The sequence below is a fragment of the Frieseomelitta varia genome, unplaced genomic scaffold (assembly GCF_011392965.1).
Source record: "Frieseomelitta varia isolate USP_RPSP 00005682 unplaced genomic scaffold, Fvar_1.2 scaffold_827, whole genome shotgun sequence".
NCBI classification, from domain to species: domain Eukaryota; kingdom Metazoa; phylum Arthropoda; class Insecta; order Hymenoptera; family Apidae; genus Frieseomelitta; species Frieseomelitta varia.
Window position 1 is genome coordinate 42759 of NW_025110620.1, and position 27341 is coordinate 70099.

Consider the following 27341-nt stretch of genomic DNA (forward strand, 5'->3'; position numbering starts at 1 on the left):
ATCGTATTATAAATCTTTTACTATTCCTTGTATTCTAATTTTCTATTTCTTCGACTCGAATTTTTATACTTTAGGTCTAGTGTTAATAATTAAAACCAGGCGAAGATCATTTTTTGGGTAGGATCGCGTGAGGGGAAATTAATCGGGGAATGTATCAGCGTATGGAAGACAAATCGATCGTGGGCGGGGAAGAACAACGAAATAATCTGGTCGGAGGGATCCAACTTATCAGTGACTCGACCGAACGATAATTCACTGCAGCTGGAAACAGTCAGTGGAGGAGGGTAAGGGGCTAAGACCAGCTGATTCTATCCATAATTGATCGGGTTTAGTATATCACCTCTCTCGTGTGGTTTCCGGCGACTTCCTTTGGATACGAATGGGATTAACTTTAATATGCGCATATGAACACGGCTGGACCGGCTACTACGGAAAATTGGATGGCGAGTTACAGTCGATAAAACGAGGTTTATACTGAAACACGGAATTCCAGTCATAGCGTACTACAAGAACCTTCCAGTTTTCCACTGCTGAGCTTTTCAGTTTCGAAAAAAGGAAAAAAAAAGTTATTTCGAACTGCAAAAAAAAAAAAAAAAACGAGAGTGTCTCGGGATTTTTTCGGACAATTTTAATACGGACGTTGATGACAGACATAAGTGACTATAAGATAGATAAAAAAGAATATCTATTAAGTATTTAAAAAATCGTTGGGATTACTATGGATTAAAGATCGAAGCTTTCTCTTTACAATAATATCTCGAAACGCAAGGTCTTTTCATCGCCGTTCTACCAGATTTTGAATATTACTTACGCGACGAAGACTCAAGGTCCAACATTTCGCTGCTTAAAAAATCGTAACATCTTAGAAAAAAATGAATTCAGATTTGTGAAAGCAGAGGCCTCTTCGTCAGACGATTTTTTTCACGGCGTTGAAACATGATTTGCCCAAAAAATCAAAAAAGCGCTCTGGTATTTGAAACTTTTATAACCAACAACCACACCTATCTCAGGAATTATAAAACCCGCTTACGAGTAACGAAGTTTCTACCCGAAGTATTCTACCAAAAAAAAAGAAAAAAAAAAACGGTATGTTAACACCGTCCGTGGCGTCGACTGAAAGGGAGAACCCAGAAAGATATTCTGCAAAACGTCGAACTTGTGCTCTTTTGCCATCTGATTTCAATGCAGGATCCTCGTAAACTTCGCTGAACGACTATCAACGGAGTTTACCCTGCATCCATCCCTTCGATTTCATTCCGCTGCGGCAATCCTTGTGAATCTCGCGACGCGAAAAGAGGACGACAACACGCAAGCAACAAACCCGGGTGGGTTTATTGCGGCCGGTGGGACGCGCCGCGGGAAAAAGTCGCGCGCGTTCGTCGTCGAGCGGAGCAACGCGCGTCGAGAGGCATTACGAGCGAAAGGCTCATTTAATGAGTCCACGACCAGCAAATGCCACGCAACGCCGCCATTTGTGACGTAAAATGCGCCGTGTAATTTACGCTGATGGCATCAGCACCGCCGGCCCGAACGATGAATGACGGCAATTCTGTCCAGGAGGATCGCTTTAATGGAAAAAGCGGGCCTCGATTCGCGCCGCGCTGTATTCCTCCGTTTTTCTCCATTCTTTCTTCTTTTTTCTTTCTCTTTCTTTCTTTTTTTTTCTTTTTTTACTCATTTCTACAGCCAACGAGATGTTTCTACGCTGCACGATTATAAAATCGCACGTGTGTCGTTTCACTCTGGCGGAAGTTTGTTTGCATTAGTAATTGCTGTCTACTGGAAAGCAGTGTGTGTGTGTGTGTGTGTGTGTGTGTGTGAAACATGGTTTTTAACCCTTTTGACGCCGAATTTTGAATTTAACACGAGCGTGTTAATTTTTCATGTCACGCTGGTTATCAGGAAGACTTTTTATATCGTCCAAATACTCTACTATTATTTGAACGTTCTATTATGCGAACATAATGCTATTCGAAATAACAACGCGTTTGTCGTGTTCTTCATAATTGCAAAATGAACTTGACAAAGTATATCAAAGAGCAGTGTATTTGATCTGGTGATAAATCAACGTTTCGTTCGTGAGTGACGAAAATGTTTTGGATATAATATTTTTTCAAATTGAAATAGCAAACGAAAATGTGAGGAGGTCGTGCTTTTTTATGCTGAAACAATCTAGATATTTAAAACAAGACTTTGATACTTTAAATTCTGAAAGGTATTTATCAGAATTACTAATGTCAAGAATGTTAAGTGAATATGATAAATCAAAGTAAACGTGTAGCGTTCTTCAATATTAAAATAAATTGAAAATTGTCTTAATCTCCTTTGGATACATGTAGTTCAGTATTGAATGAAATAATTGTTTCATTATATGAAAATTCTATTAACTGAATACTCTCTGTTAATAGTTATAGAAGGTTCTATTGTATCGTCATATGTCGATCTGACCAATATTATCATATCATATTAGATAAATTGATAATTATTTCATTCATTGACTGACTTAATAATTTATTAATTATAATATAACACGATGTATTGATTATAATTAATTAATTCCGTTAATTTTATAATTTATAGAAAAATCAAATTGATCAGTTAGCACATTGAATTAGCTTGTTAGAGGAACTTTTCCCAAAACCAAAATCAAAGTATAAAAATATCAAAATATAAAAGGACAATTAGTAAAGGAAATTTCGTATGAAAGATCATTGCAAGGAATAAAACGCGGTAAACACTGAAAAAAAGCAGTGCAAAGAATAATTGGATTAAATTCTTGATAGCACGAACAGTGTCGGTAAAACTGATCGATTTAATTAATTGAAAGAGCGTGATAAACGTATGTATCGCGAAAGGCTATGCATTTCTTTTTTAATTATCCGAGCTCGTAGTATACTGCGTGCTCCACGAGTCTACGCGCTTATCAGAGCGCGGTTTTCATGCCGTTTTCTGTGATTTATACGCGGCCGCAACGAACACCCGCGTAATCTTAACATGCCACCTGTCATATGGATACCTTCAAGTGTTACTTTAAAAAAAAACCTTGCGCGATTTCATTGCAAAAATTGATTTATGTCAATTGTTCCTAGCCAAGAATCCGTTAGCAACGTGCATAGTTCATAAATAACGACACGTTTTTCTCGTCATTTTGCGTGCATCATGTGTGTATGTACACGCACTATCAACTTCGCGTCGTGACATTGTTGTAAATTGTAGAAACACTGGCAATAAAATTAAAGAGCAAAGTCGTGCGAAGGAGCTGCATTAACGTTGCAATGTTCGTTTTAGTCGAAAACGAGCAGGTATCCTGTGACTTATGAACAGGTGGAGTGTGTATGAGAAATGGTCTGCCGACACGGCATCCTAATTTCATGCACAAACTCTCCCGTCATATTTTTTCGAGGTATAAAAATGTAGAAAGTGTATTATTACGGACCTACAATTTCTTTGAAAATTAGGAACCAGCCGTTTCAATCGCTCTGATTGCGTCGTGTAGTTAATCTTTGCGCAGACAACCAAAATATTCGCCATGTACTCGCGACCTACTTTGGAAAAATGAAATATGTAGCGATGATTTTCACTCGCATTCATTAAAGATATTCTTAGTTCTCCTTTCTTGTATCTAGATTGCGAATATTTATGCACATGTTACAGCTTTTATGAATATAATAAAAGAAATGAAATCTGAATAGAAATTCATAAACATCAGCAAGTAGTATCAAGAACTCTACTTTGTGTATTGTATATAATTTTTGCATTATATATGCATTTTGCTTTAGATTCTTAAATTTTTCGTGACAAATATCAGAAATATCTAAATATTATTATTGTGTAGTATAACATATTGTTACGCATTGTAGTATAAATTAAGTTTTAAAATATTTGAGCGAAAAATTTATTGGAAACTTCCACATCGATACATACAAATGTTATTGATCGATACTTTCTATTTTATTTTTTCAAATTATCATCAAGTGCGCAAATTGTAAGACATTTATATAATCTATTATATAACTATTATATAATCAACGTGACAAACAAAAGATCTCGTTCGCTTTCATTCAAACGTGGATCATCCTCTTTTATTTCATTCATTCGAGGAGATTTCTTTTATTTCATTGAAAAGTGAGCTTTGAACAATAAAAGGATATTTGCACAATTTACCAATGAGAAATGACTTGTGCCGATAGGTTTCCGAGCCCTCCATTTATCAGAGAGAATCCAGCGAAAAAAAAAAGAAAAACAGGAAAACAAAAAAGTTATTTATTAAATTAATAGATAAATAATATTAGGAATTTTATATTTCGTACAAATTATTTCCATTCAAAATTCAAATGATCAATCCTATATAACCAGGTATCCTGATTGTGCAACGAACATATAAATAAATCTGAATTTTAGTTATTTGGAATAATTTTGCATAAATTTTTCTCAAAAAACGTGAAACAAACATATCTCCAATGGAGATCTGAAACGGTTTTCCAGTAATTCATTAAAACTTGCCAAGTGAAACGTAGAAATGTATACCCTGCGCAAAGATTAATTGCCTCGAGTACCAGCAGAGTGAAAGATATCCGAAAATGTGCGGCGATCTGAATGCTTTAAGTTAAATCTTCCCGTGGCTGTCGGACCTTAGAATTTATCAGAAGATCCGCTCGCGATGCTGGCGAAAGTATGCAAGGAACTCGGTCGTAATTACTGAAACGCCAGAGGGGAAACGTTAGCGTTTGGATCACCATGGCGATTGATTCGAAATCGGACTGCTGGCTCCTTTAACCGGTTGTTCACTGATGGGCTCTAATCCGTTGAGTTTAATCTACGTTAGGCAACCGGCTCCGAATAGGTAATGTCCGCGGTTAGGAACTCTCTATCAGGTGGCAGACCAAACAGAATCGCTATCAACTACTGTCTACCAAAGAGGAGGTCGCACCCGCGTTCCTCGACTCTACATAAATATCCGTCCCTGTCTGGGAACCTGCCAGTATGCTTAGCCACCAGTTTCAAGCCGCACACTCGATGGTGTTGATTGTCGAAAGACGACGAAATGACTCGCTGTTCAATCTCCAAAATATCAGAAAATTCACTTCGAGTGAACGCACTAGTTAATAATCGTTTAATAATTTTTGGAAGAGTGACGATCGATTACGTGGAGATGGTGTTTGGGTCCATTTGTTCCCATAGTAACTATCTTACTGTGATGTGTATTGTTTTTTTCTTTTCTTTTTTTTTTTCGTTTGATATTTAGTAAGCAATTTAGTGCTTTTTCTAGTAAGGTTCATCATTTCCTACAAAATTGTATTGAGCTGTTCGCATCGAGAAATCAATAGTTCAGTATATTTTGACTTTTAATTTATAAATTACGTACGGATGAAAAACAGGGACAAATATGAACTTTTCCAAAGAATTTTTCCTCGTACTCCATACCATATTTACATGAAATATATAAAATAATACTTTACACAATATATAAAATAATTTTTTATACAGAATCTGCAGTTGCAATTCCATTTAAGAATGTTACTTTCATCTCCACGCTACGTTCATCTGCAGAAAAGCTATTTGAATACATCAAATTATTCCTCTCGAAACTATTCACCTTTCGTCTAATATATCAACATTTTTATATCACAGTCCACCTAGTATCCGAAGGTTAAGACTGTTTAACAAGTCTTGAGACTTTTCTGTCGGAACAGAAAGTTACAGTGCCACTCGATAAAACCAATCGAGAACTGGAAATTTCACCGCTGATACGGCAACTGTAAATCAAGAACCATTTTTCAAATAATACCAATAACCTTCGTGCTTCCCCTCGCCTATGGAATAGATGGTATCAACGAAGTTACACGGACGTTTGTAACAATTAATTTTGCTGCTAATCGCGCGGGTAGAGAAATATCGCTCGGTATTGTTCGATATTGTGGTCGAGCCGAACAGGTCGTAACTAGAGATGAAGGATGCCCAATCTCGATGAAATTCTTCCAACTGTCTTTTCTCTTTCTGGCGTTCTCGTTGTCTTTTCGTTTTCTTTTCGCCAAAGGTGGACGAGGAGACGTTCGTTATTTGCCACCTTGGAACCGATGTAATCGGCAAATTGGAATATATGCGGTTCGCCGGGCAAAATTCGACGTCACAAATCATCCATTAAGTCACAGCTGGCTGATTAATCCTTTGGGCTCCATTCGTCTTACTAATAAACTGCCGGTAGCGCCGTCTGAGTTTGAATCCACAGGTACGGGCACAAGGCGTTTCACCTAGCCGTGGAAACGTGTCTACGTATTCCTTGAAGCTTGATAAATTACCATCCGCACTTTTCTCGCCGATTGAAATGCAAATTCAGACAAGCAAATTGGTCCTTTGGAAGCTGATCAACACGTCGACTGTCAATGATGGCCAACCATGGCTGCACAGTGAGATATTTGCACTGGGAATCCAATGCGAGAAAGATCAATATCAAAAATTTCAGCCACGAACTTTTCACTATTCGGGATTGTTGAATGTACGAAGAACCAATTTTTCCTTTCTCTGTTCGTATTCATAAAACACTGGACCTCGTTGAGAAACAAGAGATTTTATGGCACGCGTTTCGTTTTCCACCATTCTACGAAGCACGGTTTAATGCACGCTTTGAGAAAAATCCTCTTTCCTCTTCTGCCAAAAACCGATTAACTCGAATTCTTTTTAAAACTTTGTTAATACGTTTACCACGGTGATTACCAGTGATTGTTGTGTCTGTTTTTTAGAAATATTTTGGAATGGTCAAAGTAAGGTTAATATCATCGGCGAGTGAATTTTAAATATCTTGAGTAACCGGATAGTATTGTAAAATGAAAAATGTCCTCTCATTCCACTTTCGTCGTAGTATAATATTTTATAAAATTTAAATATTCCATGTAAATTTTACGTGGCAGTCAACGCGTCAGTTACAAATTAAACCATTCAATGTTTTAAATTAAACGATCTATTATTAACAAGATACAGTGACGCATAAGGAAAAATTTATAAAGTAAAACGCGGAAAAAAACTGAATTACAATTGAATGCGTAACATAATCCTTTGTACGTGGAGATTTTTCTTGCATAATTTGCAAGCAATTTATTTCCAAACGAATCAAATAAAATGGTTGGAATAGTATATTTAACATGAAAATTTATTGATTTATTTTATTGATTTTATTAATTATATTTTATATCGCGTGATAACGTTTCAAAGCAATCGCCAATATGCACTGCGAGTTTGCAGTTAACAAATATTGATTTAAAAAATATGCGACGTCCTAAATATTTTTTTTATTTTGATGACGTAAAACATATTTTCTACAAGTAATGCGCATTCTACAAGAGATATTTTTTTAATGATTTTATTAGTTTGTAATGTTACTGTCTTTTGATGACGTTGAGACAACATTTTCAATGTTCAGATTTCATGACCGATGATATTTTCAATCACACTTAACGTTGTTTAATAAATAGGATAAATGTATATACAAAGTAAGCATGAATAAACAACAAATTTATGGTGACAAAGGCAGTAATTAATTTGTACGTCAAAGATATCGAACAGACCATTATTGAATTTAAAACTGTTACCTTTTCTAGAGAGTGAACGAGTACAAAGTAACGAAGATTATTTCTCAAGCTGAAATGCATTTTGCTTTCTCAAATGAACAACATATTTGCGGGAGAGAAAAAGGGAGACACTAATTAATTCTATCTGATACAAAATTTCTAACCTTTGGGCGAATCGCGTCCGTTCATCCAACGACTGTGGAACGCCTCGGTCTTTGCCAACGAAATCTCCAGTCTTGGATGATTCTCGGGCTCTCAACGAAGAACGAGAATGCCCGCTGAAACGACTGTGGAAGAAAAGAATCGCGAGTAAAAGCGTGGATCAAATCGCTTCCCTAACGAGGTCGTTTCGCGTTGCGCGCGCTTCTGACCGTGAGAGGAATCTCTCCGGCGACGAAACGATTTCTTTCTTGGTCGAGTACTAGCTCAAGAGGAAAGCACTGGCGCGGCCAATGAGCGTATTCAATAAAACATGAGGTCCACGGAATCGATGTTATCAGTTCCAGTTTCGTTTTTCCCGTTTAACCCTTGGCTCGGTAAATCGCTCAAGATGCTGCATGTGCTAATCGAGACTCTGTTTCTTCTTCTGTTTGTTTCTTCAATCTCTGAGTGCGCGCTCTCATTTGAAACGTGTAATTGGAAGAAATCTAAACGTTTCGAGAAATTTGTAGATCGAGGAACTTTAATTAGAAAATTATCTCGCAGCTGCGATAATGATTTTTCCTCTTTTCAATGGCAGTCCGTGTATCTCTAATCACTAGTGGTGTGCGAGGACCCGAAACTGTCGGGCGATGATCGGGTTTAACTGTTTCTGGAACTACTCTACAGTGCTGTATAGCAGCCTACAAAATATGTAAATACACAGCTCAATTTCTTCTGCCCGTGAAATTATTGGAAACACGGATTCTAAGAATCGTGTGACCTGTATACAAACGTGTGACTGCGTGCTTAGTATACTTGGACATTATGTACGCTGTTGAGCAGTATCGCTGAGAAGGGGAAGTTCGGACGTATATTTCCAAATCTGTGTGAATTTAATAAAGACTGAAAGTCTGTGAAACCAATGTCGGGTGATAGTGAGAGTAAAGTTGTGGCAGCAGGAAGTAGTACAGAAGATATCGTGTAAAGGAAGAAGGTAAAGAGAAGTTCTGTATGGGAACACTTTCAAGAAAAAAATGATACAAAGGCGGAATGCACACATTGTCACCATGAATTTAAAACTAGATATGCAAATACTATTAGTTTATCACGCCATTTGAAGCATATGCATCCAAACATTAGTACGTGTACTAGAAAAGAAACTGAATCGATATAAAATTTGTCGCATGTACAAAATGATACGCGAAAGATTGTTAAACCAAAAGATATAACAGAAGGAATTGCTCGAATGATGGTTCTATTATGCGTATTATGCGGTCTCTTTCTCCGCTGAAGTTCATTTGCTGGAGACAAAATTGGTCCCTGAAATTTCTCCTATTTTTCTATGTTATAATTCGAAAAATTGTAGAAACTCAGGCTAAAGTCTAAACTTCTTTTAATAGAATTATCACGTGATGTTAGATTGATCAATTATTTATACAATTGCGTATTAATTTTTTCCCGACCAAACCTTCTTGTCAATTGTCAATTCTACGCGTGAAATCGAAAAATGTCAATAAGCGGAATTAACAGAAAATATAAAAAAAAATATAAAATATACTCTGTATAATTCAAAAGAATTGTAAGCAAAAGTTTCAAATAACCGATAGATCTTTGATCAAATTAAATTAACCAACACTTTGCGAACACTTTACTCCTTTTACGGTGTTTCTCGACGAGAGAAAGAATTACGTAATACGTTCCACGCTATGTACGTTCCACATACCCCTAAAGTTTCATAATTTTCTGAATTCTCGGGTTGGAGATCTTCTCGACTTGAAATATCGGAATTTCTCCGCTCTGTGACACGACGGATGCAAAGAAACTCAATCACATCTTTGTTCGTGAAGATCTGTTCGCGAAGTTGTCCTCGCGTTAATCATCCGTGAGTCAGCTTTAAATCAGCAAAACGCTGCAAACACCGACAGGGAACGATTCGAAAACTTCTCCTGCCGATATTTGGATGGAAAAGTAAGAAGAAAGAGGGGGGGGAGGAGGACCGTGAAACGCGAGATAGCGAGGGGAGAGCTAACGAGGCGGACAGACAGCGGTCGTTAGAAAAAGTTCGCGTCGCGACGCCCGCGGCCACTTTCCGACCGGAAAAGACGAGAGGAAGAAAGAACGGATCGATATTGCTGTTCGACTACCCATTACCGTGCTGCAATGTGACATAGGTGTAGCTGACAGCACCGACTAACTAGAATAAACCTGACATTCAATGCTTTTTCGTGTACCATGTTTTGGGGGCCATGTTCTGACGTCGGTGCCATTTTCGTATCGCAGAATCCACTAATAATTGGAATTAAAATAAAAAAAAAAAATGTGAATAATGTCGTTACATCTGCATCGACAGTTATTTATTGAATTGAACATTCTATTTAATCTTAAGAGACGGCCAACATAATTGTTGACTGTGTCATTATTTTTTACGTAAACTAGAATTACGTGTACTTGTAGACCAAATTTTAGAAATGAATTTTTAAATGATATTTCGGAGTATTCAAACTATTTCTTGTTTCGAAATCTGACGACATTGTTAACGGATTTCATTTTACTTAACCAACTTGCATCTCTAATTCACCGTTGCTTAAGCGTATAGTGTGCTGAAGGACCAATGATTCTTTTTTTTCTGATCGGTATTTCAGACCCTGAGAAACGAAGCCCCATTTAATGTCTGGTCTATCCTATCCTCAGTCAATATGCTGACAGTGAAGCCAATGAACGCTCACATGTCCGTGCACGCAACCAAGTGCATTTGTTACCAGCAACTTGATAGTTCGGGGGCTTCGAATTAATCATTAATGAATAGTTACTACTCGATAGATTTTTATGCGAATTGATGTTTTTATAGGAAACAGAAATTTGGTAAAAATTCATTTCTTCTCATTAATCGCGAGTTCGATATTTGTATATATTTCGATTCCGTTTTATAATGAAGTTCAATTCCATGTTTCTTCAATTTGTTTTCGTAAAATTTTCCGAATATTATTAATATTATTTTTATCGTTATTCTTATTTCATTGCTTTCATGCTTCTTATTTTTATTATTATTATTTATCAATGAATTGAACCCAATAATACATAAATCAAGATAAACGATAAAATGAAATATTCACTTATACGTGAATTATAATCTTCGAGAAAGAAAGTGTCTTCACCTTTCCACTTGCTACACTTTTGAAAAAAAAAAAAAAGAAAAAAGAAAAAGGAATGAATCCAGAGATCTGACCGTATGGACATTTCGAAGAAAATTGTTCGAATTTTTATGGCAGTAACTATAAACAACATTGAACGGGGTTAAGGAGTAAACTTTTCTCAACGAGAGATTGTTTCGTCGCACTTGACACTAAAACAAAGATAAGAAACTTGAAGTTGCATCGTATTCGGTTACTTTTTATTCATGCAGACCGATTCGCAATTCTACTTTTTCTTGTTTTTTCTTTCTTTTTTTTTTTTTTTTTACAAGTATAATAACTTTTCGTCGTTAGCCGACGCGAATAGGCTCCGCTGTTCGCGCTTTGCATATCTCGTTACCAGAAAACGGCGACCTATCAATTAATTCAACAACGCTTCGCAATTACTTCATCCACGGAGGAACGCATTTAACGTCTCTCGTTTCCTCGCGAACGACCGCGAAAAATTCCAAATTCCCGGCGAGACGTCTTGATCTCCTGGTTGTACGTTTATCATCGCTCGGGAATAAAGTGGCTATCGCGGTTCGATTAATAAATATACGGCGAAGTCGGCGAGCGCAAAAATGCATTTCTCCGGGACGGAAATGAAGTCGTGCAAAACGAAGACTCTCGCGACGCTTATTCGTTCACCGTCCGCTTGATAGCCGACAGCGAATGAAATCGATGAAAAACGTGATCGCCGAGGAGGAGACGCGATTCCCCGCGAAGGTTTCAATTCTTTCGTCGCGCGGCGAATACGAGGATGAAGAGGAAAAGGACGAGAACGAGGAAAAGAGAGTAAGATGAAACACGAACCGGCAGGATGGTTAATGCGGTGCAAGACCGCGAATATTCACGCTGAAGATTGTATTTATAATGGCGAGGAAAGGAGGAAAAACTTGTTGGAGTGGTCGGTTAATTTAAATATCGACCGCATAAACATTCGTACGGGGGAAGAAGGCGGTAAGCCGCTTGCAAGTTATGAATATTACCGGCGAACGTAAGCTCCTGCTTCCGTGCCCCTCGCTGCCTTCTTCCGTGCGCCGCCATCGTCTTGATCCTCTTCTTCTTGTTTTCCCCTCGTAAACTCAGCCTGGGAAGCCGATCTTGTCGAAACGCATCGATGCTGACAACTGTCATACGGATGATAGGTTAATGAGATTTGCCGAGAACGAAGGAGAAAAACAACGCGGTTTGTCTTTCGGTTATGGTTCCTCAAATATTTGGCCACGCGAGAACGAATCGATCGAGCTTGCGGGATTTATAGCCCTTCGGAATGTTCCGTAAGTGGAACGAGACTGCGTGTAGTCGGACGCTACCCTTCTCAGCACAGTCCTGACTTGGACCTTTCGCCTCGAAGGGCACATATTCGTTCATAAATCATCGAAAATTTCATAAAATTGAGACTTACTCGAGAAGTAACCCGACTCGTGATCACGAAGATCGAGTACCATAATCTTAGTTTCATTTTTCTTTGCCAAATCCTGGAAATGATAATTTATACAGATGGTCGAGATGTATTTCGGTTCAATAGGATTGTACAGAATGACGAAGTATTCAAGTGTCGTCGACATTTTAAAATTTTCCTCGAATAACTTCCATGCGTTTTACAATCAGGCAGAATACAATTAGATATTGACTTTTTACTTGGTTTTCTCTGGACATTGTTTTCTCTAAACGCTAGAACAATCAATGGCCGATTTCAGATTTTCGTTTTTACAACTGAAAGGTACATGCATTGAAATTAATCTCGATTTCTATTTAAACGGGAACATAATTGTATAAACCTATTTACTTTAATTACCATCATTTAAGTTATCATTCGATAATAATATTATGGAATTATTAGTAATAATATTGAATCATTAATATAAATTAATGGAATATTTGATATGTGTATTTGATATCAGAGGCCAATTCTTCTTTAGTTATATTTCGGCACGTCAATCGATAATATTTATTTAAATTACATGTATACTCGTATTATTAATTTCGCGTTAAAGAAACTGCTACAAATTGAATAAATATGACGAAGCTGCGAGAGAATTGTATTAATGTTGTGATAATCATTCTCTTTATCATGAGCAAGTATTTTTCACGCGTTACAAACGCGTTTTTGAAGCTGCGATTTTTTTATTATTTTTAAAAACTTGTTGCTTTCAACACATTATGTCATATACGTGTATCAATATATCAGTAGCATCAATATGTTAGAAAAATGTCAGATATTGCTGGCTCAGTTAATAATCCAAGATGACTTATTTACTGGATAATTAATAATCCAATTGAATCATCTTTTTCTCGCATAAGGAAGAGAAATTTTAATTATAAAGGATTAATATATCGTTGACAGTACCCTGTTAAATGCTTGTATCTTTTTCTATTATACAAACATGTAGATATAATAATAACGAGAAATACAACACCTTGTTGTGTAAAATAACAGCGCGATAATAATAAGATCGACTCACGCTTGAAAAGCAAAAGACGTTGATTCGACAACGTCTCTTCTGTTGTTGAAACGTGTTAAAACATCATTACAATAATTCCTCCAGGCCACGTAAGAGAGTAACATGCATCCGCGGTGGAACGTCGAGAGTAATTTAAAAAATTGAACGCAAAAGTTGCAGTCAAGTGTGTGAACTTCTGCGAGTTCAACGCTTGGCAAGTTAAGCCCCGGGACAATGCCTGGAAGAAAGAGGAGTAATTTCAAGTAGTAACAGCACGCATTACGTATTTCGACAAGTTTCTCGCGTTCCTCTGGCTCGTACACCTTTTATCAAGATAATGCACGTCACAGAAATTGCTTATGAAATGTCGCGGCGTGACTTCCCTCCATGTTCAGCCGTTTCCTTACATATTCGCACGAGTGCGAATAAAACGAACGCGGGGCTTAACGTTAATGGTATTGCGAGACGACGTTCCCAAAGAATATTGCAACGGCATTTCCGCGAAGGAAAAAGAATTCCCGACGCGGTGACTGAATTCCTTAAATTCGAATGGAAGATTCATTGAATTTGAGCCGAGGACAAATGTTCAAACTGCGAGGAACACGGCCGTGAGCTTTTAATCGCCGAGCCTCGATAACAGTTGTGTTTGGTCTACGGCGCGAGTAGTGCGAGTCAGCCGTTGGCGAGGCACGAGTCCTCTTATTATCCGAGCTCGCGGCAAGTTTTAAAGTGACATAAACTTATCGCCGGCTAATTCGAGAGGCGTACGTTTCAGAGTGTAGCGCGCTTTAAAGCGACGGATGTCGAGCCGCGCCATCTTACTTGCTGTCCAACGGGAAATATGCATGTTAATGGGCGAGTTGACAGATTAATTTTCCCGTGAGTGAGTATCGTGCAATCACGCCGCATAATAACGCTTCCACGAACACCGTCGATGCTGCAACACCGTCCTGTTAAATGGAAATTGACAGTGTCGTTCTTTATTTTTTTTTTTTTTTTCTGTTTTCTTTTTCATGAAATTTCAAATTCGCAAAATTGAAATCACGAGCGAAACGCCACCCCGTTTTCGCGAGTTCGCGAGCAACGATTTCACCTGTGACAATCGTTCTGATCTCCGTGCAAACGTCGAGATCTCCGAATTGGCAACGATAATATGTCATTTATATGCATCAGTGTATAACGCACGCTACACGTCATACGCCATGCTCGGTGACTTGGATAACACTGTGTACAGAAACGCACTTAGTCTGAGGAACCGTCAGTCACCGACTGTCTCGTCTGAGTGGCACATACTGAGACAGACCGTTTGAATCAGCTGAAACGCGAACATTGGTACAAGCTAATGGACCAACGCACTTGAGGAAGTGATAGGTGTTGTCTTCGTGCACGAATGTGTATCGACAGCCTTCGACGCTACAAAGTCACTCTCGTAGACGTGCGTGTATCATCGGTGACGACGCACTGATTTTCTAAAATGATGGTCAACTTCGTACCACGTGATTTTCCCCTTTGTTTCTCCTCGACGACGCCGATCTATTCACGAAACGCAGCGATCGGAGGGACGACAGAAAACCGCAGCGTCGCGAATTCATCAAAGCGTCGCGACGGAAAGCAAAATCTCCCTCGGGGCCCCGATATGAAGATTAACGACTCGCAAGTTCCCGATTAAACTCAGCCAGCCGATTTCGAGGGTGAAACCGCTTTTGTCTGCCGCGGCGAAACAACGTTATCTCGATCGTCCAACGAAGCCAGCCGAAACCGCAATAGATAACCGGTCGCTCGAAAACGTGTATCGAACTCGCAGGTGAAACGAGTGTTCCTTCTCTCGAGACCATAGGGCATTATTGGACTCATCCCCAATGATAATGACGTATCTTCACAGCGATAAGGTTACTAGAACCACCTTACCGTTGATACGAAGATTAACGACAGTCAAGATCCCAGCAACTTCCGCGAGAAATACTGTTTTATGGATATCGAGCCTGATAAAATCGTATTGCCTCGCGTCGTTTCGCTTGGATTTCGCAAGAGTCGTTTCCAGTAGAGTCGAAATGAGATCTCGAAATTTTTCGAATTCAACTGTTTCGTTCGGCCGATGATTTACGACGCCGGCGGGGCAGAATAAGCGAGACACGACTGTTTGGCAAGCCGTGGATCCGCCGAGCTAAGAGTTTTCTCGCGTGGACCATTTGGATTCATGTTTTCAAACTGCTACACGGGCCACTTTCATGCCAAGCGGCTTTCCAGTCGAATCAATTTACGTAAATACGCGGTATAAAACACGTCGGTTGAATCGTTTCATTCCTTTCTTCTTCCGTTTTTTTCTTTCTTTCAGCGCGATTATTATTTCACCTGAACTTGACCCGGAGCGAAGAGTATAAATAATTAATTAATTTTCAAATGTTTTTTTTTTACGTATTTCGCTGAACAGTTTCGCCTCTTCGTTTATTTCCCTTCATTTTAATTAATGTCGGTTTCTTTTTTTTCTTTTTTTTTTTTCACAAAATTCTTGCACGAAATTCTACGTTGCGCGTGTAGAAATGATTGAAATCACGAACCGTGTAAAGTGGTAGTCGCACGGCTGCGGCGTTTGTACGTATGCAAGATGGATAACCATCGGTCATTACTTTTTAATTGTTACAGGACTGCTGTTTCATCGTAGCGTTCTAATGTCTGGTAGCGCGCTGTCACCATGGGCGCTGGTGAGAGGAGCCGCAAATTACGCTCTGCAAGTTGCCAAACATCTAAATTGCTCGTGGGTGAGTATTGCCCGGAGTGCATTACATTAAGGTCTCCGGTTCGACGACAACTCCGAAGCAAATAAACTGCCGTGAGACATTCCCCGCGAGGGAAACAATTCTCCCTCTTCCTTTCTCTGTCTTTCTTTCTCTCCCTCTCTCCCTTTCTTTATTTATTTATCTACCTGTTCTTTTCACTTTCTTTTCTTTTNTTTTTTGCACTTTGCATTGCATTTTCACAGATATCACCAACCCAAGCATCACCAAAAATAACCAACATTATCATAACAATCAAATTGAATTAATATTAATTAATCAATTCAAAGGAACAGAATTCAACAAAGATAGTTTTTTTCCAGTGCAAACTGTTCCGACTTTTTCCAAATGTCATGTATCCATTGTACAGATGTATTTTTTAACGATTGAAATCAAGACAAGTATCAATAGAAACACGCGGGTAATAGGAGACAATGTTCCGTCCAGTGAATACAAAGAGCAGTGAGCCCATTGAAAAAAATATTTTTCTAAAAGCGCAATCTACCACGTACAAGAAGAATCCAGAGTAATTGAAAAAAATATACGACCAAAATGTGGATGTAATAACACGAACACTTACGGTTGTGAGAATTTGATAAATATATAACACTCTTTAGCCGATTGGATGAGTGGATTTCGTACCAAACGCAATAATCGATCAATTTTTTTTTTTTTTTTCTGTACACACGCAATTGAAACGTGTCAAAAACCTGTGCACGCCTTTTATTCTATCCTCTCCTCGATTGTAACAGTTTTATTACATTTCAATTTTCGAAAATACAATAATATTTGCTGTACTAAACGAGCAAATCCAATAAGATACAGTGGTAAAAGAAAAAAGAAGAAGAAGAAGAAAGCAAAGAAAAATACTATCGTTATGGGCGATAAGGTTGAACATTGAAGAGTATTATTTTGAACGTTGCTGGTAGCTGCATATGTGCTCAAAGTGAAAGCCGACATTAATATATTATTAGCATGTTCGTATAATTTATTAGTTTGTAATTTAGCCATAAACGTTTCGTGAAATTCTGTTGCATAAATATGAACTCCTGTTAAATATTAACTGAATGAATGATCACAGGTGATAAGAAGGAATAGATGGACTCTTATTATATGAACAGTCCGATTTTATGAACTATCTTGTTTCCCAATATGTGATATTACAACAGAACTTCGTTTATTCGTGTCCAATTCGTATCCATTTGGATAATAGACAAATTCGGATGATGAGAGGCTCATTAACTTTCTCTCACTTACTTAGATAAAAAGAGACAACAGAAATTGATCAATTGTGTGTTCGTATGTATCTGAAGCTCAACATTAATTAGATCGTACAAATGAAAGTCCTCACTATATAAGAAACTCGTGTGATACTCTCGTAACGTAGCTGGCAGGTCTGGCAGAATTCTTCCTGGCGCAATTGATTTTATGGTTTACAAACCTAGCATCTTGAACGCACGCACGAAAGTAGAAGGGAGGGGAAAAAAAACATGAAACAACCGAAACGCGGAGGATTTTAAACCAGGAAAAAATGTCACGGGGACAAAGAAGAATGGGAAATATCGGGTGTACTGATGGTGATTAGAATGGCGCGCAAAAAGGGCTGAAGAGGGAATGTAAAAAAAAAAATGGGAATCGTAAAGCAAAGCGATACAGATGCGCGAAGGATAACATTCTGCCGGGAAATATCGAACGGAACGTCAGGCATTATTTTCGGTCGCGTATCGCCGGTGGTTTAATTGTATTGGACGGCAGAGGAGGATATTTTCGTATCGCGATTCGCGTTTTGGCCGCGTTAAAACGCGAAACTCCCGTCGGAGGCGTCGCGCCGTGTCCGCCACGCATATTAGCTTAATTGAAACGCACCGTTAATATAATTGCTAGTGCGTAACTAACGAATGTAAAAACATCGCGTTCCCGCCAATTTCGCTTGATAGTTTAATTCATACCCGGCCGTGTCACGCTTTCGCGCCGATCGTTCCCAGCGTGCGCTCGCTCCGGCCGCGTTTTCGAAATTATTCGCCGGCGAAATTAAAGCGTGAACGGATTCACGATCGTCGAGGAACTCGGTTGAACGCTGCTCTCTGCCTTTCGAAAGAACTTCTTAAAATTTCGCGACGAACAACATCACTCGCGATCCGTTGATTTTGTTAATGCTCGAGCTTCTGTTGCAACAGAATACATAAGTTACACGAAGATTCTAACAAAGATCTTTTAATAAAGTGACTTTGTAAGATAGACTGTATTGATCGATGACTGTCGAAAGACTGCCCCTTCAACTTGATATTTTTCGACTATTAAACAGTGCTCTGCTGTTGGAGGCACAGTTATTTCTCTCCACTGTGTTCGCAAAATTTCAAAATGCTTCATATATTATGCATAAATATACGCGTGAAAGACGTTTTCTACGACAGGTGTTTCAATAGTTTCGCAAGCCAGTGTATACAGATCTATTCGAAGTGCTTCGAACAGATCACAGCCTTCGAGACGCGAGATGTCTGACTGTGCGCCATCCGTGTCTACTTAAGCCCCGGTCGATCCGGCGCGGCGTCACGATTGATAGTTTGCTAAACGGAACAATCGAAAACGGCGATCGTTGCCATTTCCGTGTTTTGCAATAATTTCGACGAACGGGGCTCGAGCTGAGTAGAGGAACGTGCACGTGCAGGAGAAAGAATCTCAATTTCATCCGTACCGGTGTCGAGAGGCAGTACGAAATGCGCCACGGCTACTCGTAGGCCACTCTTCTCTATTTCCCGGTGAAACACGCTCGAGATGAGCGAATCTAAACAGATCCTCGATCTGCAACCGATCGAAAATGACGATTAAACGCGAAATCGGGGTAAGAGCGGCCCAATTGTTTCCACGGGCCGACTTCTCTCCCTCTGGAGCCATCGTTTTCCGTTGTTTTCGTCGAGCAGTGGAAATAAAAAAGAAAAAAAAAAAGAGGGGTGAAGAGGAGCAAAGCGAACGAAATGGAAAACGATACGGGATTATGTTACGCGAGCCGATAGCCGCGGTCCAGCCAGAATTGATTGAATTTGTTGCAGGAAAAATGACGAAATTAATTTCGCCGCGGATTTCGAGAGCCTACGGGCCACACGGTTGGATTAGAAGGGGAAGGGTTGTGCGCCGATCATCGACGTTTCGTCGCGCGATCGCTTCATTCGAATTCGAATGGTCGCCTCGTGTTTTTTATGCGAAAAATATACTGCTCACAAAAATTAGGGGATATTTGATGCGATAAAAAGCAGAAGCATTTGATTTTTTTTTTTTTTTTTATTAAACAGGAACATTAGAAAAGCAAACAAGTCAGTTTCTGATGTTCTTGTTTCAAACGCTTATTTTTTTTATCACTTCATATTCAGTTTGAAATTTTTGTGAGCAGTGCACTTCGCGGAAAATCTCGGTGAAATTGAACGACGGATTCGTCATTCGACACTAATCGCAAATAACAATAATCGAGGCAGTTATGCCTCTGTCTAAACAGAAATCGAACAAATTAATTTTGACAGAAGATACTAGTGGTATCTTCCAAAGCAAGTTGAATTGTTGATCGACAGTGACGCGGCCTCGCCGTTTTGTTGCTTACGAGGAGCTCGATCGAGGAGATCGGGACGAGAAATCGTTCGCCTCGGTGGGAAAGTTGATTTGCATGATTGTAACGGTAAATTTGACAGAATCTTTCCCTCGGTCGTTCGGCGTGTTGGCCGAGATCGAACGCGCGAGCGAGAAAGAGGGTGCCCCCGACCTATCGGTCTAATTTTACGGTTTAGCTGCGCGAGAATCTGTGCTACGGCTGCAGGCGAGAGGAAACCAATCACGGAGCGAGAAACCAGGCCGCGGCGTGCTCCGACCTCCAAAAATTCCCCGGCGAAATTGTCAAACCACCCCGGGCGTCCCCGCCGTCCGCCCTTCTGTTCCGTTCGTGCGAAAATTGGAAACTCCTCCGTGAAATCGACGTTTCCGGCCAACACTCCGGCATATTAGGGCGTCGATTAAATTCGTTAAACGAACGAATCGATGCTCCCGTGCAAGATCGACGAACCTGCACCAAGTAGCGCAATGTGTTCATCGTCGCGCTCTCTCTCTCTCTCCCCCCCCCCTCCCCTAAATTTCCTCGACGCAGCAGCTCGGTCGACATTCGATTGCGGCTAGCCTACGTCTGCCTCGAAGCAGGATTTCCAGAGGCGATTACAGAACCGGTCGCTAAAGCAATTCATTTGCGTGCAGCCGAATTAAAGCGAATCGTTGCATCGTCATTGCGTTCCGCTTAGCGAGAACACGCGTTTCACCAATCGGCGAGCCGTCTCCTCTCCGTAGCTACGCGGACTGCGCGATCGTTAAGTTAAATAATCGGCAATGTTCGCGAGTGCCTCGGACGAAACGCGAATAAACGTAAATGTCAAAAATAGGGTGACCTACGTGTTTGATGAATGAATGTGTTTAGTCTGTATTGGAACATAATACGAGTTACTTTATAATGAAATGATCGGCAATATTTACGAAACGCGCGAAAGTTGAAAATAAAGTGGCCTACCTAGTTTAATCTGCGCTAGAATGCTATACAGATAATAAAATAATTATATATTATAATAAATAATAATTATATATATTATATATAATATATATAATATACAATAATAATAATTATTATTATTATTATACATTATAATAAAATAATCGACTTACTTATTAGGGGTTTAAAGAGGCTGACATATTATGATACGTCAAATTTACGTTATGTGTTTAAAAGTGAATGCATTTTTAATTCATTCAATATGATATTTTTAGAGCATTGTAAGAGTTAAGCTGTGACATGTTCTGTGAGTGAAGGATCTACTCTGACTAATTCTGTTTTGCTCAACGACGTGATTGTCTTTTCAGTAGTATCATAAATGCAAACTTGATGACTTTGAATTCCTTGACTGGAATCAGAACGATTGATCATTCATTGGTATTCACGTTACCTATTCTATTCAATGTATTCTCCGTCGGACGAATATCTAAACAACGTAATTACAAAAATCAATGTATTATGAAGGCATTAAACAAATGTTAAATAATGAGAGTTCGAATTTGTAGGATGTCATGATAACTATTAGATAAAGAGAATGTAGTACCGTAAGAAGAAGAATACTTTTGTGAAAAATCTGTGAGAACTGCTATAAATTTCAACATGAGAAGAGCGCGATGTGTCTTAATTTTCCCCGTGCGATATGAGCAACATTCATTCTCTAAAAAGTGTTCTTTCAGTAGATCACACTAAATGTAATTGTAAATTACAATCAGATGTAAAAAACGGAAGTTATAAGTTCAATAGTTGGTGAGATTCTGACTGTTGATATAGTGACCAAGCTATCAACCGATGAAAGTTAATAAAGTCGGTAATAAATTAAATTGCCTTCCCATGTCTCTTCACATCTTTACAACAACATTTATCTAATCATCTCTACCACCGTCATTATTAGTCATTACCGCTTTTCTCCCCCCTTCTTTTCTCTTTTTAATTGCACATCTACTCGCGTATTTCCCCCATGTTTTTACGTTTTCTCTTTATTACTATACGTTTAGTAGGCCCTGAAGTATCTGCTAACGAGTTTCCCCGTACTCAGCGTGCGAGTACGAGCGCACTTGTTCTTAAAAAAAAAAAAAACCCACGTGGATTGTTTGTTCAGGCTGCAGGTGATTCTCAGGCATTGCTCAGATGTCTGAGAGAGGTGCCGCTGAACGCGTTGGTTTCGGTACCGGTAAAAGGCTTGGAATTCGCTCCTGCTTTCGGGCCGAGCATAGACGGCGTCGTGATTGATCCAGGCGATCCCGATGATCAGGACTTCACTCTGCAAGTGGATACGATCAATACGCTGAACAACATCTTGCTGCGGAAGGACGTCATATCGAAACTCTCAAGGTATTTCCCTGCATCATACTCTCCTCATTTCCTCAATTTTCCCCGATTTCCGTCCTGTTACATTTTTTTCTCTTTTTTCTTTTCTTTTCCTAAATGTTTACATCTTGAATACGATCGTCAAATGAAGTCGGCAATCGCCTAATGCAGCGCATAAATTGCGTTTACATTAGACACTTCAAGTCACTTGAATTTTCTTTGCAGGCGAATGTATCTTCCACATTCAGTTTCTTCCCTTCTTTATTTGTGTTAATCAATGTTTTATATTAATAGATTCAAATTGAATTATATATCTTCATTGTTGTTTGAGGTGTGCAGGATAAAACGAACATGTGTTGTTATATTGTTTTAAAGAATTTAATATAAAAATGATATAAAGAAACATATAGACTAGGAACACGGTAGTATTTTGAGAATTATTGATTACAAAATAGTCAGATGTTAACAGGTCCAATAATTAATCAAGGAAATTTAATAATTTCATATCATAGTTGCAATAATATGATATTATAATAACCTATATTAATATATAATTATATTATATTATATCATAATTTAATCATTAAAAATTTAATCGATTCCGTATTTAATAGAATTCGCGGATTAAAATGAATTAGGCACTATATTAAATTTAAGCACTATAAATTAAACATAGAAAGAGTATCTCTTGTACTTCTCTCAACGTCTTTTTAATTACAATCTTTCGAAGAATCTCATTTGTATTATATAAGAATCTCAACGTATTTTGTATATTCGAATGTGTCTAAATACTCAGTGTACAAATATGACGTCATACGTTTCACCATAAATTTCAACTTCTTGTTGAAACGTCCCAGTGGATCGTGAATACGTCCAGAATGTCATAAGTAGGAATTGAAACAAAACAGGGGACTCGTTACGTGGCTAAACGGAGCATACTAACCAGAGAAACCCACAGGAAAAAAGTGGCAACACACTCTTATTGGACTCCTTTTTCTTCACCCTTTTGCTTTACCTTTCCTGTTTCCTTTCTTCCCTCTTTTCCTTTGCACGTGTTTTGCCCTTTTTTTCTCTCCATTTTCCATCGAGCTTGTTTTATCTTGCGACGTTTCCCTGTCCTGGCAAATCTCTTGCCCCATTTTATTTCCCTCTTTCTCTCTTGATCACTCTTTCGCCGACACTTCACTCTTCTTTTTTTCATCTCTACCTGGGATTGTCTACTTCTCTTTGTTCGCCCGTCGCTAGTTTGTTCGTGTCGTGCTTCCTTCGACTTTCGTCGCAGCTGAAGCAACTCCGCGTTTTCGTCTTTTCTTAATTACGTTTGGTTATTAATTCGAATCGTAAGACGACAGCTCGAACCGCGAGGACTTCTTTTCAATCCTCGTCGTTTGAATACATTTCCATTTTCGTCTCTTCGTTTGCCGTTATTTTAACCCTTTTGCTGGTTGAACTTTGTCCATTTCTTCAGGTTCCTTCGTTTTCAGACAGGAAACGTTTTCATGCATTTTCCTCCGCACGTTACACATTCGGTGTTTCGTTTGAACACGTTCGTCAAGACGTGTACACGTGTGCATGGCGCACTAATTAAAAAGAAAATTCGATAACTAGAAAATTAAGCAACATTGGGAAGCTTGTCCAACGCTGAGTGCAATCATTGATGAGTTGCTGAAAAATTCGAAGATAAAAACATTTCTTCATGAAACTGCATAAGATATAGGAAAGAAACTCAAATTAAATGCTGTATCTTTTTTTCGTGGCGATGAGAAGTTTTCAAAAATTAAAAAGAGAATTTATATCGTTGAAAGAACAATATTTGATCGTTTCATTGAATTAGCGTCGTGTGGCAAAAATTATTTAAAGAATTTGGAAAATAATAATGAAATTGGAACCACGATCGTCAAAATTAGACAGAAATTAAATATGAACGATATCCTGATGGTTTTGCTAATCGTTATCACGATTTATGAAAGGAGAGAATCGTGAAGAAACAACAACAAATGAATGTTAGCGGTTGGCGCAGGAGCAGAGAAAAATTGAAGCAAAAAGTAGCAGCAAAAATATTTAAATCTAATTACAGAAGGAATCAATGAATGTGCATGAATCATGTTCTGCTACCAAAGGAAATTTTATACTTCAGCGCTGAAATATATAATGCTGAAATATAATATCGAGCCAAATAACACGTCGATAGCACACCGAGCCAAAGTTATAGAGACATAATTTTATATTATTTTAAAAACGACCATTGTACCATGGGCCGCTTAATCTCGATATAATCGAAAAATTCGCATGTGCTATCTATAAAAATAAAAAACCAGTTGAATTAATCGATTAAGAAAAGCCTCTACAAATCATTACCAAACGGAATAATTGAGATGACAAAAACTGAAGATAGTGATACCCATTATTAACTTTCACGTGAATTTTTTTTTTTGTAGCAAATGTTATATCATAAACGTTCTGTCACTTGATATTCACACGTTTCTTCTACGTTCCTTCGGTGAACGGTAGAAATAATGAGTGTTTTCCTTTCTTCTTCATTTTTTCTTCAACAATCGAGACTCCTCCTCTCTGTGTTGCTACATTCAGATGATTTCAACTTGTCCTCGAGAAATTATAGACAGCACACACGCGCTGTCATTTCTTTCCAGGAATGTATGCATACGCACAATTATTTCGAATTAACTTGAATTTCGCGACAGAAGTTTTCCCTTTATCTCGACAAACGCAAAGGTTGTCGCGTAATTCCATCTGCCGAAGAAGGAGTTGACAATTGAACAAGGATGTTCGAGTGTTTATAGAGCGGCGCACTATCGTGGTAAAAATATTTTTACTTGCCGCATACTGGACAAAAAGCGAACAGAGACCGCACAAAGACATGAAACAACGAGACATGTACAGCTAAACGTCGAGCGGAAGTTAATTTCATGAGCATCGAGCTGGTAGAGAAACGAAAAGCAACACCAGTTGATTAGTTTCCGTAAAAGGAGTCATTTGCATGAAAAAATTAAAGGAGGTGCAAAAGAGGTTTGAAAAGCACGTTTGTGGCGTCTGGCATTATCACTAATTAAAATCGCTGTGAAAAATTCAATTTCATTATTTCATATACTATTTCTATTTATTATTAGACTTACTATTAGAATTTTTATGGATTTCGAAGACGCAAGAATGCATAGATATACATAAAATACGTAGAATATTCAAACTAGGATATTTGTTACAATATTTAGCAGATAAACAAATTCCTTTTTACGTTCCATTTTCTCAGTTATGTTTAGAAAAATTTTTAAATGCACAAAAATCCGCATTTTTCATCTTGAACTTCTCCACAATCTCGCGCATTATAAACACAAACACGAGTATTACAAATCTGGAGATATACTCCATCATACTTTCTCTCCAGATGTACAATAATAAAGCTAAACAATTGCAAAAATATTGAACATTGTCTGCGCTAGCAGATACAACATTGAAAAACAAAAAGGACCCACACAGGCTAACACAAGTGCGCATCGCTACGACTAATATTGAATTTATTGATTCATTCCACGCACTGCTTTTAATTCTAAAACGACACTGTTTTATTTTCGCGCGTATATACGTACGACATTGTGGAGTTTCTGGCAACCGAATGAAAATAATTGTGAATATTATAAATATTGTTGACTACTTTCGTAAAATCAGGCCTGGCATTTTGTTTCCGTCGAAGGAAAGAAAGTCAAAATAAAAAAGTAAAAAAGAAGTAAGTCACTTTTAAGAAGTGCAACTATTTCTCTACGGCAACTCATAATTAAGATTTTATTAAAAATTCTACATATCTCTGAATTGCATTAACTGTGCCATACAATTAGAAATGGTTTTGTTTTTTATTTGTAACTGAAAAGAAACATATGACCGCAAAATGTTAACATTGGTTGTTGACCAGTTACGAGTAAACTCGTGTTTTCATGCACGAATGTTGTTTACCAGTGACAAGTTATCTCGCGTTTGCACTTGCAAAGTTGACATAGAATAGTTCTCGTATGAAATTGTTGGTCAACAATGTACTAAATACCACAAACACATAGTTTAGATAAAAAAAAAAAAGAGTAACTGCTCCGAATACCAGATACACTGTACTTTTAACGCAACCGATATTGATTTCGCGTTGCAACTGAGAAAAAGTAACAAAAAGCGAAAGATAATAGAAAAGAAAGAAACAACGAGCACACGAAGTGAATATCCAAGTGTTGAAATTCTGTAATTGTTGAATTTACAATTATCGTAATCGATATTTCTTTCAAAAAAAAAAAATAAATAAATAAATTCCATCAATATCACATAAACTTTCTCAATCAAATCCCTCGTTCTCAAATTACTAGCATGCGATTTCCCTCGTTTAAAAGTAATTGGCAACAATCAGCCAGTCAGAGAGGGAGTCCATCATTTAGAATTTTCCTAAAATAATATACGAATGAAGATCAGTTAGAGACAGGGAAATCCCACCGTCATTGAATTTCCCTCGTCAACCAGTTTCCCGGCGTTTCGCCTTTTGTCGCGATCGGTCTTTGTCCCTCTTTGTCACCACGTTTCTTTCGAACGTCTCGTGCCTCTCGTTCTTTCACTCATGTTCCATTCTCGTCGCATTCTCAAAACGGCAGCCTTTTGCCGCTGCAGCGAGCCTCCAACCCTCCTACCGCTACAGCCGTACCGCGATAAATAAACGTTCTTGCTGGAGTTTTACGCCGTGAACGTAACGACGACGGGTTAAGGGGAATGGAAATCATTGAAACGAACCGCGTTTCTTTGCCTCGACGTATACCACCCTCCCTTCCTGAATGTCGGTGAATATCCCAGCTCGCTGAATGCTTCAAGTTAATTTGTCCCCAGTAGAAAGAGGACTCTCCTCCCCGATTCTCGTCACTCCAATCTCTATCTGTCTGTCTCCTCGTCCGTCTCTGTTTCCTTCGTTCAAACAGTGAACGCCGCCGCTAAAGAATCAGGAGGTACGGAAGAGGGCGAGAACCGTGCGTGTAATTATGTTATGCGGGTTAATGAAGAGGAGGATCGAGAAAAGTGCGCTCCACTCGCGCGCCAGGCGCACGCGTGTACTTTGTTCGTACAAACGCGTTAAATTTCAAACAAATCTCTCCTTTGGCCAAGGAAGATCAAAGAATACACTTGTTAATTCCGGTTAACGAGGTCGTTGCTTCCGATTAGTTCAACGAACGGTGCATCGTTTCGCGTCGGCGTTTCTTTCCCTTCCTTGAGATGAAAAGAGAGGAGAATTGGTGAAAATCCTTGTACAAACGTTCAATTAATAATAAACGTCTGTGTTGGACGTTCTTCGCAGGACGGACCTCGCGCGATAATTA

General features: G+C 38.6%; 1 protein-coding gene across 1 annotated transcript in view; it reads left to right on the forward strand.

Moving 5' to 3' along the window:
* The window catches only part of LOC122536380 (neuroligin-1-like), a 63064-nt gene that overhangs the window by 16418 nt on the left and 19305 nt on the right, over nt 1–27341 (forward strand). The window contains exons 3-4 of the mRNA XM_043668710.1: nt 15970–16085; nt 21779–22011. Of these exons, the coding sequence (XP_043524645.1) occupies nt 15970–16085; nt 21779–22011 (349 nt within the window). The remainder of the gene's footprint in view (nt 1–15969; nt 16086–21778; nt 22012–27341) is intronic.